This window comes from Erythranthe guttata, chromosome 14 (genome assembly GCF_056151865.1).
Source record: "Erythranthe guttata isolate IM_541 chromosome 14, IM_541, whole genome shotgun sequence".
Classification (NCBI taxonomy): Eukaryota; Viridiplantae; Streptophyta; class Magnoliopsida; order Lamiales; family Phrymaceae; genus Erythranthe; species Erythranthe guttata.
In genome coordinates, this window is record NC_142546.1 from 7410921 (window position 1) to 7432869 (window position 21949).

Genomic DNA, 21949 nt, shown 5'->3' on the forward strand with positions numbered 1-21949 from the left:
TCAAAAAATTTTGTTCTATTTTCTACCCCTACAACTAGGACCGATTGATAATTCAGCTAGACCTAACCGAAGTCCGATGATTCGACCAGATTATATTTGAAATTACAGGCGTTTTTGAAAACTGAAATGATTTGTGCAGGCACATATTAAACAGTCAGGCACATTTTTTACCATTCTTCAAAAAACAAAAAGTGAAAAAACTCAAAAACTCTCTCAACCTTTCGATTTTCTTTCGCAAAGCCCGTGCAAATCGTCAACAGATCGGAGATAATTTTTACGTTTTTACGATCCTCTTGTTATGTAGATTACGAATCCGAAAAAAAAACCGGAAAAAATCGGACTTTGGCCTGCTCGTGTGAATTTACACGAGCGCATCCACTGCGCTCGTGTAAATCCACACGAGCAGGCCAAAGTTAATTTTTCCTTTTAATTGCTCGTGTAAAAACACACGAGCGGTTGAAAAGGGCTCGTGTGATTTCACACGAACGCTTTTCAACCGCTCGCGTGTTTTTACACGAGGATTTTTAATTTTTTTTTTTTTTATATAAATTTATTTTTTGAATTATAAGATGCTCGTGCAAAAACATGCGAGCATTTCAACAGTGCTCGTCTGATTTCACACGAGCACTGTTGAAATGCTCGCATGTTTTTGCACGAGCACAACAATTTAATTTTTTTATATTTTATAGGATTGGGTAGGAATAGTACAAAAGGTAAATAGTTATAGTAAAAAAGTAAAAAAACATGGTAAAAAAATGCCTGAATGTTTAATTTGGTCTGCGTATATTATTACCCTTTTAAAAATAATGATATTAAGACAAGGGGTATAAATTGTTATAAAGTACATGTTAAATATGCCCAAAACAGCTAAATATTAATGCAGACAGTGTAATGAAAAAAAGTACAACATCTATATCTATATCTAATAAATGTGTATGTAGATTTAGAAAGAGAAAGACAAAAACTTTGACCAGAGTCAACGCAACCTCTTTCTCTCTCTACCCCTATGTGAAACTATTTCAATTTTTCAACCCCCATTCCCTATTCACAAATATTAATTTACTGACAAAAATTTTAATTAATTAAATATTAAAAAAAGAAGAAAAGAAAAAAGAAAAGCCCTCTTCCATAATTCTTCTTCTCTTTCCAGCTGCTTACTTCCATTCCCCCAATATCTACTCAAATTGATTTCGCTGCTGCTTTTTGTTTCTTCTGTTCATCTTTTTTATTTATTTTTGTTTTTCTCTGCTTCTGATTTGAAGTTCTTACATAATCAATTTGAGATATTCTTCTCCGATTTTTTTTATTTTTATTTTTATTTTTTATTTACTGGTTCGTGTTGACTGCGTACTAACAAGTCTGGGCGGGTTGATTCGGGCCTGGAATCTGGGAATTTAGGGTTGGATTTTGATGGAGAATCCGGGTTATTAGCTGAATTTTGTTCGGGGCGGGTCAAAAAGTTATCATGGATCGGTGGTCAAAGACCACGATCTTCTACTCGTGTTTTCTGTTTTTAATTATTGCGTTTGCGAGATTGTTGAGGGTTTCTGCAAATGCTGAAGGTGTGTTTGATTATTATTATTTTTTTTTTCGATTTCTCGGTTTAGTGAATTTTATTGTAATGAATTTTGCACGTTGACTTCAGCTGAGTTCAGTTGTTTGGTCAATTTCTAGGTTAATTCAAGATTAGGGATTGTTTAATGAATATGTGGCCTTTATCAATTGGATTGATGATTGCATTTGAAGCATATCTTGTAGTAACTCTCAACCATATGAACAGTGTTTTTTATGTATAATTTTTTTTTTTGATTCGAGCTGAAAGTTGGGAAAATGGTATGTATATAACGGTGAAAAATATATACGAAAAATTGTTGGTTTGTGTTGTCTAGTTGAGTTTAACTAGTGTCTGAAAATTGGAGTTTAGTGTAATAACAAATTTATATGTGTGTACTTTGTGTTAGGCGACGCGTTGAATGCATTGAAGACCAATTTGGCCGATCCGAATAGTGTCCTACAGAGTTGGGATCCGACATTTGCCGATCCCTGCACGTGGTTACATGTTACATGCAACAACGACAATACTGTTACTCGAGTGTAAGCCTCGTTTTTATCTCCATCTCTCTGTATTGTAAGTAATATCGGATTATGGGAATATGTATATATATTTATTTGTGTTGTTATTACACAGTGATCTGGAAAATGCAAATTTGTCTGGTCAACTCGTTTCGCAGCTCGGTCAGCTCACGAATTTACAGTACTTGTAAGTCGTGCTATATTTACTTATTTCGTTGTACGTTTCTATGTTCACATAAGTTTACGATCGATTTCATTTCAATTTGTATACCGTGTTTCTTGATTGTATCGATACGATTTTGTTCAAGTGCTTTTCACGTATATCATTCTTGATTCAAATTTATTACCTTCTCGTTTTTTCCGTCTATTTTGGCAGGGAACTTCACAGTAACAATATTAGTGGAAGAATTCCGAACGAACTTGGAAACTTGACCAGCTTGGTTAGTTTGGATCTTTATCTGAACAACCTAAGCGGTCCGATCCCCGACACCTTGGGCAGGCTTCAAAAATTACGTTTCTTGTACGGGTTTCTATTTTAACAACATTCTAAATTCTGTATTTTTATATTTATTTATTTTACTATAAAACAGTGATTCTTGAACTATGTAGGCGGCTTAATAATAACACGTTGAGTGGACGAATTCCCCTAACTCTGACAACCATCAATACCCTTCAAGTCCTGTAAGAATTAATTCGATAAATCATATTTTTCTTTTCTTCTTTTTTATGTGTCGATATTAATTTACATGTTTAATATATGCAGTGATCTGTCAAATAATCAGCTCACGGGACCTATTCCAGTTAATGGATCGTTTCAGCTTTTCACTCCTATCAGGTTTAATGTAATTAACTTTTCTTATTTTTATGTATTGCATGGGAGATCATTTATTCGTATGTATACGTATCTGTGTGTGTGTAATATATATATATTTTAATGTGCTAATGAATTTCTGTTTTTTTTTTCCTTCAGTTTTGCAAATAATCCTTTGGAAGCTCTTCCAGTATCACCACCACCTCCGATTTCGCCGACAACTCCATCTCCTTCTCAAGGTTTGTGTTCATTACTTTCTGGAGTTTTCTCCTCCGTTTTTTTTTTTGAAAATTTAAATTTGGTGGTTTGGTTTGATAAATTTATTTCATCCCTCAAGTTTACATCGATTTCACATTTGGTTCCCACGTTGATAAAAAATACATTTTGGTCCCTTATGTTTAAAAAATTCAATAATTTTAATCCTTTCCGTCAATTTCCCGTTAATAATAACGGAATCAAGCGTGTGTCCATCACTACCTTAACTAACGGACTACTAGTAAATTGATGGAAATGACCAAAAGTGTTAAATTATTTGAACATGAGGGACCAAATGTACTTTTCGTGAACATGGGGGGCCAAATGTGAAATCGGTGCAAAATTGAGGAATGAAAACTATAATTTCCCCAATATTATTTAATTTTCCTTTTTCTTTTTTATACTAAAATATAATAAATAAATAAAATAGGCTAATTTATTAAAATTTTGTGAAATTTTCAATTGTTCACTTTCAAGTCTTAGTATTTTGTCATGTGACTTAATCTTTAATCAGCTAGTTCATGATAACACGCGCATAAAATTATTTCATAAAATTAATAGAATTTTATTGATCTCGATTGTATTAATTTATAAAAGTTTAACTGTAAGAAAAAAAAAACAAATATTAATGAAATTAAAAAATATACAGTAAAACCTCTAAATTAATACAATCGAAAATCGAGATCAATAAAATTCTATTAATTTAACGAAATATTAAATTATTGAATTAATAATTAGTACATTTTTACAGAGTTGGGATCGAAAGAAATTGTATTTAAGCAATATTATTAACTTGTCGAGCTTCTAATGTAGAATAGAAATAGTATTTTATATATAGATACCAATGACATCTTCCTACCTTTTTTCTTTTAATAAAAAAAACAAATTTCGTTGTTATTTTCTTCATTTTCAAATTCGATTATTGATGAAAAGTAAGAGACGAGCATAATTCGAACATCTCTAATTAGTCTCTCTCGTTATTCTTTCAATTTCTTATGAAATGTCATTTTAATAGAAAAAAAAATTCATAATAAGTGCCGTTTAACAATTCAATAGAGAATAAATTAGTTTTGTCCAACCTTATTCTAATTAATAAACCAAGTCAGAGAAGATAAAAAAAAACTCACATAAAAAGTAATTTTGCCAAATAATATTTGTGTTTCCCTAAAATAAGAATGAAAAATATTTAATAATTGAAATGTATTTATATTTAAATGACATTAAACGAAACAAAGGGAGTCTTTATAATTTAGATTGAAATACTAATAATACTCTTTATGTAGCACAAAAATTTTTGGATTTTATCTTAATAATTTCAATAGGAAAAAATGAATAACTTCTATTACGCAAATATTTCATTAATCATATTTTAGTGGGATGAATAGCCGAGCCGAGCCGAGCCGGGAAAGTTGAAGCCGCAACAAATTTAGAAAGTATAAAATTCTGAGTGGAACAGAACTTTTTCACCGTCTCTCTCTAATCATAAGAGGAAGGATTTGAGAGGCTCGTGATTGGTCCGTGACCTCAGCTTTATCACAGCTGTCTTCTTTTTGCCCTATCCCATTAATCATTCGGGCCCGGGCGCCCGCTTTATAAACGGGGCAGTTGAATCATGCATAGTATATGAATTTTCGGGCCTTTTATTTTCATTTAAATAAATATAATTTTTTATTATTTGTGTTATATTGAACTATTAAAAATATTCATATATTATTAATATTAAGAAAAAAAAAACATTATGGTATTTTTTAACGACACAACCTCTAAATGGTGAGTCTTTTCAAGAGGTGTTTGCTTAAAAAATGGAGTTATTGAAATCTTTTTTTTATGGTATTAATATTAAACGGGAGCTTTTAGTAATTAGAATAAATGTAAGGGTTTTGAATGCAATATCTAATTTGAGATAAAATTGGGCTAAAGCCAAAAGGCTAATGAGTACTTAAAAAAGGAGAATTACAGTTTTTACGCCCTAAGTTTTCACCAATTTCACATTTGTTCCTCGTGTTCATAAAAAATATATTTTTGTCCCTCAGGTTTCAATAATTTCATTCCCGTCGATTTACCGTTAGTCCGTTAGTTAAGGCAGTGATGGGCACACGTTTGATTTTGAATGTTTTAACGAAAATAACTAAAAGTGTTGATTTTCTTAAATATAAGGGATAAAATGTATTTTTTTTGTGAACACGAAGGACCAAATGTGAAATTGGTTTAAACTTGAGGGGTGTAAACTCTATTTTTCCCCTACTAAAAGCATCAAACTCTTTAATGGAATTTGGACCATGGGAGTTATTTATTTATTATTTTTTATTTTTTTTTGTTTTTTGAAGAACTATGCGGCCTAGTGAGATGAACTCATTACTCACATGTTGCTACTGCTTGTGAAATCATTTTCTAAATGTGTATGATAGTATGAGCATATATTAATTTGAGGGGAAAATGTATTTTTCATCCCCCAAGTTTGCATCGATTTCATATTCGGTCATCAATGTTTAGGAAAAACACATTTGCTCCCTTATATTTCAATAATTTAACACTTTTGGTCGTTCCGATCAATTTACCCTTAGTCCGTCAGTGAATGGAACACGCTTGATTCGGTTAGTGCTATTGGAAATTTGACTGAAATGACTAAAAGTGTTGAGCTTTTAAAACATAAAGGATCAAATGTGTTTTTTTGTGAACATAGGATAGGAGACCAAATGTAAAATCGATGCAAACTTAAGAGAAGAAAACTGTATTTTTCCCATTAATTTGACAAATGAAAAATTAAATAAATAATAGTAAAAAATAGAAAATAAATACAAATAATTTGGTATACAAATACTGTACGTATCCACACATGTGACTATGGCGAATAGATATAATATCATATACACATTGTTGGTTTTGATTTGGAGAACTGTAAAATTTCTGTGAATCATTGCTTTGTTTTGATTAAGAATAAAAAATGAAAATGAAAAAACATATAATTATTATTTAAAAAACTATGCTGAAAATCATACAACTCGCCCCCATGTGCTGAAAATTCCACTAATCATCCCAACTATACTGAAAAAATCGCATAAATCACCCCAAAATGTGCTGATAATCGCACAATAACTCCCCAAATGCTGAACCACCAAAATAAATATTGTAAATACCGTATTGTACTATATCACGATATCGAGCAATATCTACCGATATTTGAGTATATTGAATACATATGCCGAGTTATATCGTTTGCATAGAAATTGTATTGTCCCGCGATATTAACTACGATGTTTTCAAGTCTCAACAATTCAAAGTAACTATAAAACAAATTAAATACTAAATTTACAAAAATTCTTCACCAAGACACTATGAATAATTCTTCACCAAGACACCAAGATTTTGATTTTCGATTTGATTTCAATTTTTGAAAATAATTTCAAAATTTCCAACTTTTGTCCAAAGTTTACACTTACAGACGTAATTGTATTATGGGTTAATATGCTAGAGGTCCCTCATACGAAACGTTATTAGATGTGGGATACGGGCCCAATATTTTCTTCGTAACTAAATCCCTCAGTTCAAAAAATATATGATATAAGGGTTTTTTTTTTTTAAATATCCCAATAATACCCTTAGTTTTAACAGGACGTTTGTGTGACGTTATAAAGAGTTATGTCTCTTTAATAAATCACGTCCCTTGTAAATAGGGATCACGTATCAATCACTTTATATCGTGATAATATATAACTGTATCTTTATATAATCTCATTAATATATAATGCACGTAATTGAAGAAGATTCCATATATAATAATACACAGTGCAAATTGGCTAAACTTTGAGCGTAGTCATTCGAGCTTTGTCTGATCTTCGTCCTCAAGAAGGTATTTCTTCCTCATCGCATATCTGTGGTTCTTCGCGCGTTGTTGGTTTGATGTCTGTTCAGTTTTTTTTTTTTTTTTTTTTTCTTACCTTTTTTTTTTGTTTTTTTTTTCCGCACAAGATCCACTTATAAATTTGAAAGTTTAACTGTACAGTGAAACAAAGATTTCACGTGAATTATTGTATTAATATATTTATTTGCAGATTCACTTATGTTTGATTTTTATTTTCACATTATTTTCAGAATGTCGACAACTGTTAAGATCGTGATGAGGTTTGGTGAATTTTTTGGCATCAAGAATGTGTCTGATGATATGTATTTCGACATGCTTGTCGGTTATGTGAGGGGTAAATGGAATGAGTTGTACATACACAACATGGTTTTCCATTTGCTAGGCCTATTACGGATCCGCCGTTGGCTGTCATTGGTCCACCTGAGTTCCAGCCGAAACGTGGTAGACCAAAGAAGGAAATAATTACTTCGAGGGGTGAGAGCGTAGCGAGGAGGATGAGGTGTAGCCGCTGCAACCAGGTTGGAACCCACAACAAAAAGACATGCACAAGGGCTATTCAGTATTTTTGTGTTTGAGTTTTTGTTTAGATGTGTCAAGTTTGCATTGATCTAAGGACTTCGTATTTTCTTTGTTTCTTTTCATGGATTTATGTTTTCGGCAGCCCTGTGTCATTTCATTATTGAATTTTTTTTTTGTGACGAATGTTTGTTCTTTCTTTCATGGATTTATGTTTTTGTCCCCACTGTTTTCGTACTTTTCAGGGATTCTTTTGATTTAAATTATTTTTCTGTTTTAATTTTACTTTTAAGGATTTATGTTTGAACAATTCCATAATGAGTTTGCTATACAATAAATTTGTGCACAGACGAAACATTTTCCGGAAAATATCATATATGTTTATGATTTTTACATAGAATCTCATTGCATTGTACGGTTAATATTTGGATCACAATAATGACAGCATTGCAACAATTACCATAAGATAGAAACGGTGCAATCCAGCCAGTGTTGGTGCACTTTATCACTAAGTCCGCATATCTAAAGTTTGTGTAGTGATCTATAATATACCAAAGAAAACTGTAGTATGTTGCAATATTATATGCGGCCGTATTTTTACATTCAATACCATCTGTACACAATTATCCTCAAGTGGTTAGTCAACCTTACGCATACTATTCCAAACACCGAACGAACAAAACTCTACAAATGTAGCAAACTGAATTTCATGGGTTTATGGGTCAGCAAAACTGTTTCATTCTCGGTATTGTAACTTTTTTTGGCGGGGTATGTTTTGTTGCACTTTTATGTGTTTACTTAGTTTTCCTTTTAAATTTATTTTTTCAATAGTTATATCTCAACACCTTGCACGATTTATTCTTCCTCAAGTTTGTCTGTTCTTTCTCGTTTGTAAATTGTTTTGTTTTTTGTGAAAAATATGATGCATGTTTATGGTTTTTACAGATAATCTATTTGCACTGTTTAGTTATTATTAAAATCTTAATCATCACAGCATTGCATCAATAGCCACACATTAGAACGATACAATACAGTTTGTTTTGGTGCACTGACATTTAATGAGCTCATCTAACATTTATGTAGTAATTCATAGTATGCCAAAGAAGACTATAGTATGGTGAGTACTACGGATTCGGCATTGTCTCATTGAATACCTGCATTTGCACAATAATGTATGGTATTCCAATACCCAAATATACAAAAGTATACAAAATCAACAAAGCTACCTTCCAAAAGGCATATATAGATAAGATATTGTGTCAATAAACAACAGCTTGTTTCGAATATTTCAACACAACTACAAAATAGAGCGGAAAAACCTAACTTCTACAAATGTTTTCGTTTGCGTACAATAGACAAAATAAATGAGACTACTCTATGGCTAATTGATTTTGTAATTCAGAAGGTGTTCTATAATGTCTTTTCTTATTTCTGCGACACACTTCTATTTCTCGTTTTTCGCGCAACATTCATGGCTTCTCCTGCGAATATAACAAAGCATATTTAGTTGTGATCAAAGTTACATGTTTGGGTGAAGATTAAAAAGTACCTATCCCATATAATTGTGGAGTCAGTATCTTTATATTAAGAAATTGGGAATATTGCAATTGACAGAAAACCATAGAACATCACAGTATCCATAGTATACCACAGTACTACAATTAGTATACATGTAATTAAACATACACAATTCATTAGCAATAATCTTTAAATATGCCACTTAGGTCAGGCTATCAGTTAAACAAAGAATCACATAATAACATATGTTTCATAGGTTTATAACATAGATATGCAGAAAAAAAAAAAAAAAAATAACATCACAACAAAATAACTGTACCAAAATTTATACTGTTGTCACGTCATAGACTACTGTAGTACCAAATCAACTCAACATACTGCCATAGAAAGTAGGAGAGACAACACAATACCCAATCATAGACACCCATAGAAATACATCATCAATTTATAGTTACAAATGTATATAGAAGTCAAATACACGATTCATTAGCAACAAACTTACACATAAGTAAGATTGGCCATCCTATCAATTACGTAGACATCATATAATAGCAAATGTTAATTAAACATCAGAAAAGACAGTACAACATGAGGGAATCACTCTTGCACATAACTTTAATGACGTTTCTTCAGTTGTTATTTTTATAGAATACTATAAAAACACATATCATTTCATAGACTACCATAGAAATCAAGCTGCGCTTTTACAGTTAATCATAGAAATATACAGGCTTTTTACACCAACTATCTACAATCATACAAATTTAAACCTCAGCATAATATATGACGACACTCACAAGTCATGAAACATAGCGGAATACAGACTCTCGATTAACCAACAACGGATTGCAATTTTTTGTCACGAAAATATTTACGCGCATATTTTCAATCGGTCGAATCAATAGATTTCTTCGGTGGAATCCATAGATACACACAGAATTATAAAACAACAAACAAAAAAATATACATGCTTTGAATCGTACCAGGGTCTAGTGCAGTTATGTCCTGCTGCCGCTTCATAGCAACTCCCCTGTTCATTCGACTTTGTAAATTCCCCATAAAAAATTTCAAAACAAAATCAACAAAAATCAAAACTTACTTGATCTGATTCTTGATGTAGATATCCGTAGACGTTAATGGCACCGACAATTTGTTTTTTTTTTTTTTGGATTCTATGATGTTGCTCGCCGTCGATTTGCAGATGAGAATGAAAGGAAAAAAAAACCTTTTTTTTTGGATTCTATGATGTTGCTCGCCGTTGATTTGCAGATGAGAACGAAAGGAAAAAAAACCCTAATCTGCCGAAGATGGGGCGAACTGGGGGGATAGTGGGTTGGATTATGATACGGTTAATGTGAGATTTGGGGAAATAAAATCTCAGAGATAACTGATGGCTGAATTGATGGGATTTAATTTTATTTTTCCAAAATTGTAAAACAAACGGCGTTAATGTGACCGTAAGGGTACTATAGTCACTTTTTTACAAAAGGATGTCATGCTAATGTTTTTATAAGCTTGGGTGTATCATCTAATAAGTTTTCCCACTAGGGATGCATATCTTAAAGCCCCTTGTATTATTATGTGTCTCGTATTTTAGATGACTTTCTAATTCCGCAGATTCCTATTCTAAAGTTTTCAATTTTTGAACAAATTTTTTCGTCTTAATTATCGAAATTTTGATTTTCGAGTATTCCATTTTGTTTTATAGAAATTGGAATTAATTTTTTACTTTTGAACAAAAAAAAATTGAAAATTTTGAGAAAGTGCGAAATCCAATCCGATTTGTCCACCCAACACCACTATATTTATTTATATAACAATATTCACTCTAGTACCCTACATATATTTTATATTCTCTCTTTTTTTTTTTTTTTTTTTTTTTTTGAGTAGTATAATAATTAAGTATGATGAGCTTCAAGCGGACAGCACTTACTTATTTGGATAATATTATTTATCCAAATTTTATTTATCTCACTACGGTAAAAATTCAAATTGTTATATATCAAACAAATCATACAAGAAATATAACATTCTCAAGGTAAACATTGCTTTATTTCGAAATTGAGATTGGCTAACAAACATTTATACATCACAATTTTCTTCTACGTTATATCAATATGAATATGTCCTTATTTTACGAATACGTTTACGCGTATTCAGCAGCAGAATCAGGATTTCATAATAGAGTGAACTAGAAATCTCCAAATTTTCCTCTCATTAGAAAATGATTAAATGTATATTTATTGCATTGAAAATATTTCATAGATTAATTATTATCTAATCATTTAATTAATTAATTGATTGATAACAAAGTTTCTAATATCATAAAATCACTTCTTGTTCTTGATGCAATAATAAAGTTTGATATTGACATTAGGGAAAGAAACAACAAGCCACACTATCAAGAAGTACCAAAGAAAATGATAGTGGTCCCCTCCAACAATGGAAACAATGTAGATCTAGTAAATAAATCATTGAATTGAATTTACCATTTTACCCCCCACCCAAAAAAACAAATTGTTTGAAATAAGAAATTCGCACAATCAAAACGCCAATAAACATCGGGGAGTTATATCTTACACCGGGTGGATATCAACCGTATATCTAAGTAATAATCACCCACTAACCACACATACATATAAGTGTGGGTGATTAGATGTACATCAACAGTTGAAATTCATTCAGTCTAAATAATCAGATATAACATATAATTACTCGTAAATATCGATTGTCAAAGTGAAGGTCACGGAATGTGATTGGTCATGTTCAAATAGGTCCAATTTTTCGGTCAATCTTAATATTCTTTAATTCTCTCCAACACATAAAACAATATTCTTAATAATTTGTTTTGTACTTGGTATCAATACGCTTGTCTTGTTTCTAAAAAAAATATAATTAACTCATAAATTTAGTATTTTTTATAAATATATTTGTATGTGTATTATATATAATATAATATATTGGACTTTTCTTTTTGGGGGAACATAAATTATTAAATATGATTGGATATTGAGATTTACGTTATCTAACTTGGAATGAAAGGTGACATAATAATTTTGTTGGTTTCACGTGTCACGTACTATTGAATATTGATTATTGTGGTCATGCATTTATTCATGAAGTATTTTTCGTACAAAATTATGCATTAATAAGATGCACGCAAAGGACACACCATTTATGAGTGTTTTTTTTTTATTTGTGATATAATGATATATTATGTTGATGGGTAAATTACGGCTACACTCCCGCGGTAAGGTTAAATTACGAAAAGTTCTCGTGTTTGAATAATTACAACCAATCTCTTAACTATATATGAAATTTCTTACATGTTCACTCGTATGGTGTTAGATTCAACATAATCTTTTAGTTTATTATCGCTTTGTGCAATACAGTTTCTTATGCACCACAATCCGACATTGTGAATGGGGTCAAACGGGAACAAACTGGATAATGTCCTGCATAGTCTACAAAATTTCACTAAATTTGACACCGCAGTGGTGGACGACTAAAGAGATTCATAGTTGTGGAGGTGGTTGTAATTACACAAACATGAGAAGTTTTTTCGTAATTTGACATTACCTTAGAGAAGTGGTCGTAATTTACCCTGCGTTGATTTATATGCCTATAAAAAATTATTCGTTCGGCTGAGAAAGATTAATTGTTACGATAATTACTATATGTGGCAACAATATTTACAATGTTGCTATGAAATCTGACTTGTGAAGGTATAATAAAAGACATACGATATTTAAGGTGGTTTGGATACATATATGAGATACATTCACGATGACTTGTAAACAAGATTTCACTAGTTTAGATCAAAGTTTACGATACTTGAACTTAATAAAAACACTAAAGTTTCTCTATTTTTATTATACGTCGTTCTTGCACACAACTCGAACTTGTTGATCTTTACAGCATTTCATACATCCGCACTCTTGAACCTAATTTCCAATATTGAAATCCCTTCAGACGGGTGGATCAACCCCTCTCGAGATCTTTTTAACACTTCTCTTTAAACGTCAATTTTTATTTATAACCTGATAGAAGAAACCCGTACTATTATCCTACGCTGTGAAAAGCCTTTACGTTGAGATGTAATTTTTTTTTTAAATAACCGAACTATATATTGTTTTCTAACAAGTGCATGAAATTAATTCTTTGTCAATCTTCACCAACCAACATATTCAATACGCATCACCCCATATTGCACAAAATAAATCATTCAACTATTTCAATAAAAAAAAATTGATGACTGGTCCGATTTGATTTTATCATAAAGAATAAAATAATCGGTCAACATTGGTCAAGTTCGTCAAATTTAATTATTAATTATGTGATATTTAGTATTTGTTTGGACTTTGGATCAACAATTCATGGAGGATAAAAGCCTGAAACGGAAAGGGTATAATTGGGCTTTATCATGTCCATTATAAGCCCAATGGGCATTAATCTAATAGTTTTATGGCCATACAAATGTAAGTTCAATTTGCAAGATAAATTTAAGTGGTTATTTATGATTTTTATATTTTTTTTTAATAAATCAAATTTCAAGAATATGTCTGCAATTTATATTTTAATAATTATATCGGTAATTGTAATTATCCAAACATAAGGAGTTTTTCGTAATTTAGAATTACTCCAGAGGTAGCTGTAATTTACCTATATTCATTTTATCCAAATTTTATGATCACAATTTTCAATTGAACTATAATGTTAATTTTTGTTTTTTTTTTTGAAAGCAATCTTAACAAAAATAAATGTACCTACCAATAACCATAATTACCTTTTGAATTGATAAAAGTAGCTTCTTAAAGAAAATGATGTTTGGTTACTTTATAATTCAATTGACTCATAAAACGACGTGTCATATTGTTATAGCCGTTATATTTGATTAACTAATTATAGATCTTTGAAAATCTTACCCAACTTTTATTGAGTAAAACATAAGCCAAAAATTCTTGGACATCATAATTTAAAATTTCAAAAATAATAATTCCCAATTCTCTAAAATAATACTTTTATATAGAGACAAATTGCTATACACCTCTCTACCAATTTTCTTTCAAATAAGGCAAAAATCATTTATTGCATTTTACTAATAGTTCACTAAGCATTCCAACATTAGTGATCGGACCAAAATAACTATCATGGTACGCTGCAAGCCACCTTCGATTTAAAGATCAAACGCCTTTTTTATTTCTCCATTTTCTCTCTTCCCCAACTTTTTCTCTCCTTTTAGAAACCAACATCGAACAATCTACAAGATCTTTTTATATGATTTCACTTCATATTCTTGCGGTTTTGCTCTATATTGTTGTGGTCTTTGCCACGAAATTGTTCTCGGAAGAAAAATTGTGATAAAAAAATTAAGTGGTTTGATAATTTTAATATTGTTGTGCTTCGTGTTAAAAAAATTGGGCGATTTTTCAAAACCTAGCATTAATATCGGCGTAATCTGTATCGACAACACAGAACAATTTAGAAAAATCCAAAGAAACGGACTAAAACATACACAAACGAACTGTGTTCCTATCATATCAGCACAAAAACGCAAAGATAAAGCAAACGACGAATTTAAACCTAATATATCGCTACCATAACAAATGTATCGCTAGAAAATACATGTGGATGAAAAAATCCAGTCACCAAGCAGAAATATGTATAATGTTTTTATTTATCAAAATAAAATAAAATAGAACTATGTAGAAAAATTATTAGTGCAAAATTATTCGATAAATAATAAATATAATTTGATGAATTACGGAATTCAAAGAATTAGTAAATAACAAAAGGGTAAAAATGTAAAATAGCTTTCACCATCCGGTGTCATTCCTTTCTTATTTGGCGGCTGCGTTGTGGGCCCCATTCACACTTTGACCAGATTTTATAACCTTCTTGGTATTTGTGGTTGTACAATCATTTATTATTATTTTTTTTAATACATTTATTATTTTTAAATGGGTAAATTACAAACACCCCCTGAGGTATTGTCAAATTACAAAAATACCCCTCTTGTTTGGATAATTACAACCACCCCCTCAACTCCTCAAATTTAGTGAAATCTTCGAGATTATATGGAATATTATCACTTTTGTACCCATTTTATCTCATTCAAACTCTACATTACGAAGCAAGATGATCATAATATGTGATTTTTAGCTTGTATATATCAGTTTTTGGTGCATCGGAAACTGTATTTTTACACAAAACGAGTACAAACTAGAGCAAATTTCAAGGAATCTAGATGATTGTGTTGAATTTGGCTCCATAAGGGTGGAGGTGTAAGAAAAAATCATAGTTGAGGGGGGTAGATGTAATTATCCAAACAAGAGGGGGGTTTTTGTAATTTGACCATACCTCAGGGGGGTATTTGTAATTTACCCTTTTTAAATATACTTTTTTTTTTCTCTGAATTCTTTTTTAAATATTTATCCAATACTAGTAAAATATACATGTTAAAAAAAGTTGAAATTCCGAACACAATTTTTTTGGGGGAAGAATTAAAGTTTTTTGAAAAATACTAATTTTTTAAATAAAAAACTAATTTCAATGTCGCTCTAATATCTAAAAACGGAAATCGGATTCAGAAATCGGAATAAAAAAAGTTGTTCCAGGCAGAAATTCGAATTTTCGTTCACCAATGATAATATATATATATATATATATATATATATATATATATATATATATATATATATATATATTATAATTGTAATTTTTTGGGAATAAAAATTGAGTTTTCAAAAAATTAAAATTGGATGAAAAATTTCAATCTCAAGTCTCATATATAATCCAATTACGATCCGAAAAAGTTTGAAAATCTTGAAAAATCGGAATTTTCGAAATTTAAAATGAAAAAAAATCTTCCAGATTATTTTCTTTTATCGGAATCGGAAAATTTTGTTCCATTTTCCACCCCTACAACTAGGACCGATAATTCAGTCAGGCCTAACCGAAGTCCGATGATTCGACCAGATTATATTTGAAATTACAAGCGTATTTGAAAATAATGATATTAAGACAAGGGGTATAAATTGTTTTAAAGTACATGTTAAATATGCCCAAAACAGCTAAATATTAATGCAGACAGTGTAATGAAAAAGTACAATATTTATATCTATATATAATAAATGTGTATATATAGATTTAGAAAGAGAAAGACAAAAACTTTGACCAGAGTCAACCCATCCTCTTTCTCTCTCTACCCCTCTGTAACAAATTTCCATTCCCAATTCACAAATATTAATTTACTGACAAAAATAAAATTAAATATTAAAAAAACTTAAAAAAGAAAAAAGAAAAGCCCTCTTCCATAATTCTTCTTCTCTTTCCAGCTGCTTACTTCCATTCCCCCAATAAATCTACTCAAATTGATTTCGCTGCTTTTTGTTTCTTCTGTTCATCTTTTTTATTTTTATTTTTGTTTTTCTCTGCTTCTGATTTGAAGTTCTTGCATCATCAAATTGCGATATTCTTCTACGATTTTTTTTTTTTAAAAAAATATTTTTTTTTTTACTGGTTCGTGTTGACTACGTACTAACAAGTCTGGGTGGTTTGATTCGGGCCTGGAATCTGGGAAATTAGGGCTGGATTTTGATGGAGAATCCGGGTTTTTAGCTGAATTTGTGTTTGGGGCGGGTCAAAAAGTTTATCATGGATCGGTGGTCAAAGGCCACGATCTTCCACTCCGGTTTTCTATGTTTGATTATTGTGTTTGCGAGATTGTTTAGGGTTTCTGCAAATGCTGAAGGTGTGTTTGTTTCTTGTTCAATTAATTGTTTTATAATTTATTATTATTATTCTTCTTTTTTTTCTTTCGATTTCTCGGTTTGGTTAATTTTATTGTAATGAATTTGCACGTTGACTTCAGCTGAGTTCAGTTTTTTGGTCAATTTCTAGGTTAATTCAAGATTAGGGATTGTTTAATGAATGTGTGGCCTTTATCAATTGAATTGATGATTGCAATTGAAGCATATCTTGTAGTAACTCTCAACCATGAACAGTGTTTTTATATATAATTCTTTTTTTTTTTAATTTTGCTTTTTGTTTTGAGCTGAAAGTTGAAAAACGGTATGTATAACGGTGAAAAAATATATACGAAAATTGTTAGTTTAACTAGTGTCTGAAAAATTGGAGTTTAGTGTAATAACAAATTTTATATGTGTGTACTTTGTGCTAGGCGACGCGTTGAATGCATTAAAGACCAATTTGGCCGATCCGAATAGTGTCCTACAGAGTTGGGATCCGACACTTGTCAATCCCTGCACGTGGTTTCATGTTACATGCAACAATGACAATAGTGTTACTCGAGTGTAAGCCTCGTTTTCATCTCTATCTCTCTGTATTGTAAGTATTATCAGATTATGGGAATATATATATTTATATGTGAACTGTTATTACACAGTGATCTAGGAAATGCAAATTTGTCTGGTCAACTCGTTTCGCAGCTCGGTCAACTCACGAATTTACAGTACTTGTAAGTCGTGCTATATTTATGTATTTTGTTGTACGTTTCTATGTTCATATAAGTTGACGATCGTTTTCGTTTCAATTTGTATACCGTGTTTCTTGATTGTATCGGTACGGCTTTGTTCAAGTGCTTTTCATATATATCGTTCTTGATTCAAATTTATTACCTTCTCGTTTTTTCCGTCTCTTTTGGCAGGGAACTTTACAGTAATAATATTAGTGGAAGAATTCCGAACGAACTCGGAAACTTGACCAGCTTGGTTAGTTTGGATCTTTATCTGAACAACCTAAGCGGTCCGATCCCCGACACATTGGGCAGGCTTCAAAAATTACGTTTCTTGTACGGGTTTCTATTTTAACAACTTTCTCTAATACTGTATTTTCCTATTTATTTATTTTACTATAAAACAATGATTCTTGAACTATGTAGGCGGCTTAATAATAACACGTTGAGTGGACGAATTCCCCTGACTCTGACAACCATCAATACCCTTCAAGTCCTGTAAGAATGAATTTGATAAATCATATTTTTCTAGTGATTTTGATTTTCTTTCGTCTTTTTTGTGTGCCGATATTAATTTACATGTTTAATATATGCAGTGATCTGTCAAATAATCAGCTCACGGGACCTATTCCTGTTACTGGATCGTTTCAGCTTTTCACTCCTATCAGGTTTAATGTAATTATTTTTTCTTATTTTTATGTATAATTGCATGGGAGATCATTTATTCGTATATATACGTATCTCTCTGTGTGTGTTTGTGTGTTTGTGTGTGTGTGTATTTTTAATCTGCTAATGAATTTCTGTGTTTTTTCAGTTTTGCGAATAATCCTTTGGAAGCTCTTCCAGTATCACCACCACCTCCCATTTCACCGACAACTCCATCTCCTTCTCAAGGTTTGTGTCTATTACTTTCCGGAGTTTTGTCTTTCTTCGTTTTTGTTCGAAAATTTAAATTTGGTTGTTTGGTTTAATAAATTTAATACGAATGACTGTTGAGGAAATCTGTATGAACTGGACTACAGCTCCGCTCCCCGTGGCTAATAAGATTTTGAAAAGTGATTATGAGCTTTTTTTTTTTTTGGCTCAGAATCACTTTTGAAGTGTTTGCAATACCAGCTTTTGCTTCCACCTCTCTTAAAATTAGCTGTTTTAAGCTAAAATATAAAAAGCACCCCTGGAGCAACTTCTATTAGAATAAGTTGCTTAAAGTTGTTTTTTCATGGAGTTTGCAAACACCCCCAAAATTTTAAAATAAGCACTTATAAATAACTTAACTCATAATCACCAACTTCCGTTTTTTAAAAAGTTTTTGCAAACACCGCCTAACTCCCATATAAGATATCTCGATTTATCCTCAAGATTTCTAAATTAATTAATGAAATGTATCCAACATAAACAAGCAGTGCATGCTTACAAAATTAAATTTCCGTTGCAGTTGGAAACAGTGCTACTGGAGCAATTGCAGGAGGGGTAGCTGCGGGGGCCGCACTTCTATTTGCTGCCCCTGCAATCGCTCTTGCTTGGTATCGAAGAAAGAAGCCACAAGATCATTTCTTCGACGTTCCTGGTTAGTAAATAATTAACTAAAAATATCATCATATGTCAGGAGAACTACTTTTTTGGTCCCTCAACTTTACGTGAATTTCACTTTCCGTCCCCCATGTTCCGAGGTGAACTAATTTCACTCTCGATTTACCAATTTGTAACACTTTTAGTCCAATCTAGTTGACCATTTATGACTAACGAAAGAATTAAGAGGTTATTTGGGGTTAGAAATAGGTTAAAGGTCCATTTTTTTAAATGATATTTTTAATCTTAACTAATTATACAAGAATTAACTTTTTAAATTTCATTAGTTTTAAAAAAAAAATTCTATACACTAGTATTTTTTAATTCAACTAGTTTTACTTAATCTAATTTAAATTTAATTTAAAAAAAAAACTAATTTGATATATTAATCATAACTTTTTAAAATCTAATATTCACCTATATGATGAAAAAATCCCGATATTTTAACAACAAATTTGTTGATTTAATCTTATAAAAGTTTATTGGTCAAAAGATTCAAATATTAACGAAAAGAAAAACAGGCTTTGGACAGCTTATTATTATTTACTTATTATTATTATTTCGTTGAAAAATTAATTGCAGCTGAGGAGGATCCAGAAGTACATTTAGGACAGCTTAAAAGATTCTCTCTACGCGAACTCCAAGTTGCATCGGATAATTTTAGCAACAAAAATATTCTTGGCAGAGGTGGTTTTGGTAAGGTGTATAAAGGCCGATTGGCCGATGGTACACTAGTGGCGGTTAAAAGACTGAAAGAAGAGCGGACTCAAGGCGGTGAGCTTCAGTTCCAAACGGAAGTAGAAATGATAAGTATGGCTGTGCATCGGAATTTGCTTCGTTTACGAGGCTTTTGTATGACTCCCACTGAAAGGGTGCTCGTTTATCCTTATATGGCTAATGGAAGTGTTGCTTCTTGCTTGAGAGGTAAGTGAGATATATATAATAAATTCGCTTATCTAATATGCAAGATTGCATGCAGTTGTCAGCTAGAGCTCGACCTGTATTTAACATTATTATAATTATTGTTATTGATTTTTTTTTATTCATGATCTCAGATAGGCCGGAATCACAGCCGCCACTTGATTGGCCGATACGAAAACGGATAGCGCTGGGGTCCGCTAGAGGGCTTGCTTATTTGCACGACCACTGTGACCCTAAAATTATCCATCGTGATGTTAAAGCTGCTAATATATTATTGGACGAGGATTTCGAAGCAGTTGTCGGCGATTTTGGATTGGCCAAACTAATGGACTACAAAGATACACATGTTACTACAGCCGTACGAGGAACAATTGGTCATATAGCTCCTGAGTATCTCTCGACTGGAAAATCGTCGGAGAAAACCGATGTTTTCGGTTATGGAGTGATGCTTCTTGAGCTTATCACTGGGCAGAGAGCTTTCGATCTCGCTCGGCTTGCTAACGATGATGATGTCATGTTGCTCGACTGGGTGAGCTCCACTTTGCTTCACTTATATGCTTTTTTTCGTACTTTTTAAAGTTTTGTTCGTTATCTAGAAGCTTCTTATATCTTGTTAAATTATGTTCATTTAGCTACACGAAGTCATAATCATGGCTCTACTGTGTAGAGATATGAATGATTAGAGTAGAGTCGAACACATATCTCTTTAAATTTGTTTGGAATTTTATCGAGCTTTTAGAAATTGTTTTTGAACCTGGTTTTGAAGTAGTTTAAGGCTCTGTTTGGAAATATTATGGTGAAAATATTTTGCGACTAAAACGAAAGAAGTGAGAAAAACTACATGTAAAGCGCGAGCATATTTTTATCTTCTTCAATTCCAATTCCCCTTCGTCCCGTAAAACTCTCAATTATGGAAGTATTTCACATTTTCAAATTATTTGTTTTCATTTACTTTTGCATTTTCATTTTCCTCATTTCAAAATCCGCGAACCAAACAGAGCCTAATTTATTCTAGTACACGCATTCTATCATCATTTACATCCTAATCGAGTTATCAAACAAAAAAATGCCGTCAAACTTGGTTCGTTGGGCAATAAATAGAACTCCAACAAGCTTTTAACAGATCGATCTCGAATCTTGATTTAATTTTAATCCATACATACAACTATTATAATCGCAGGTGAAGGGACTTCTAAAGGAGAAAAAGTTGGAAACGTTAGTTGACGCAGATCTTCAAGGTAATTACATCGACGAAGAGGTGGAGCAGCTCATCCAAGTAGCTCTACTCTGCACACAGGGCTCACCGACCGAACGTCCTAAGATGTCAGAAGTCGTCAGAATGCTCGAAGGAGATGGATTGGCCGAAAGGTGGGACGAGTGGCAGAAGGAAGAAATGTTCAGACAAGAATTCAGTTACACTCATCATCCTAGCACTGATTGGATAATTGCGGATTCCACTTCTAACATTCGGCCCGACGAACTGTCGGGCCCCAGATGAAAACTCGAGGGCTTTCTGTATTTTATTGTTCTATCTTTTTTTCTTTTTCTTTTTTCAGGTTTGTATATGTGTTTTCTTTTTCTTTTTTAATTTTTTTTCTCTCCATATTTTGTCGATTTTCCGGCTGTTGTATTGTTTCTCAGAATTTTGATAATTTTAAGAATGTGTAGACATTTCAATAGGCCATACCAGTTGTATTTTAAGGTGCAGGATTAGCTATGTAAAAGCACCAATGTAATCTACTTATTTTTTTATGTATTGGAATTGCCCAATATTGTTGAATAATAATATTCAGGATTTTTATTGTATTTTTAAGTTACAAAATGTAGCCTCAGGGAAGATAAAAAGACGGGCAAGTTACGGCATCCTCAAATTACGAAAAAACCCTCTTGTTTGGGTAATTACAGCCATCCTTCAACTATTTATTATCCTACATGTCCACCCTTACGG

The 21949-nt window shown here is 31.7% G+C and overlaps 1 protein-coding gene across 2 annotated transcripts; it reads left to right on the forward strand.

Moving 5' to 3' along the window:
* The first annotated feature begins 1084 nt into the window (after positions 1-1084).
* On the forward strand, positions 1085-21807 carry LOC105960148 (BRASSINOSTEROID INSENSITIVE 1-associated receptor kinase 1). 2 transcript variants are annotated; one of them, XM_088814169.1, is made up of 11 exons: positions 1085-1562; positions 1962-2094; positions 2189-2260; positions 2450-2593; positions 2683-2754; positions 2837-2908; positions 3044-3123; positions 18947-19078; positions 19663-20004; positions 20136-20530; positions 21182-21807. In XM_088814169.1, the coding sequence occupies exons 1-11, from the start codon at positions 1466-1468 to the stop codon at positions 21497-21499; spliced, it is 1857 nt and encodes a 618-aa protein (XP_088670295.1). In that variant the 5' UTR covers positions 1085-1465; the 3' UTR covers positions 21500-21807. The 2 variants fall into 2 exon arrangements, with proteins under 2 accessions (XP_088670295.1, XP_012839772.1); XM_012984318.2 differs by lacking the exons at positions 1085-1562; positions 1962-2094; positions 2189-2260; ... (2 more) ...; positions 2837-2908; positions 3044-3123 and adding exons at positions 16187-16788; positions 17218-17350; positions 17443-17514; ... (2 more) ...; positions 18108-18179; positions 18326-18405.
* The last annotated feature ends 142 nt before the right edge of the window (positions 21808-21949 follow it).

Bases quoted from the DNA above. Each gene is read 5' to 3' on its own strand.
- LOC105960148 (XM_088814169.1), top strand. From the start codon at position 1,466: ATGGATCGGTGGTCAAAGACCACGATCTTCTACTCGTGTTTTCTGTTT. The intron at 2,594-2,682 runs GTACGGGTTTCT...TGAACTATGTAG, and splicing joins CTTCAAAAATTACGTTTCTT to GCGGCTTAATAATAACACGT. The intron at 3,124-18,946 runs GTTTGTGTTCAT...TTTCCGTTGCAG, and splicing joins AACTCCATCTCCTTCTCAAG to TTGGAAACAGTGCTACTGGA.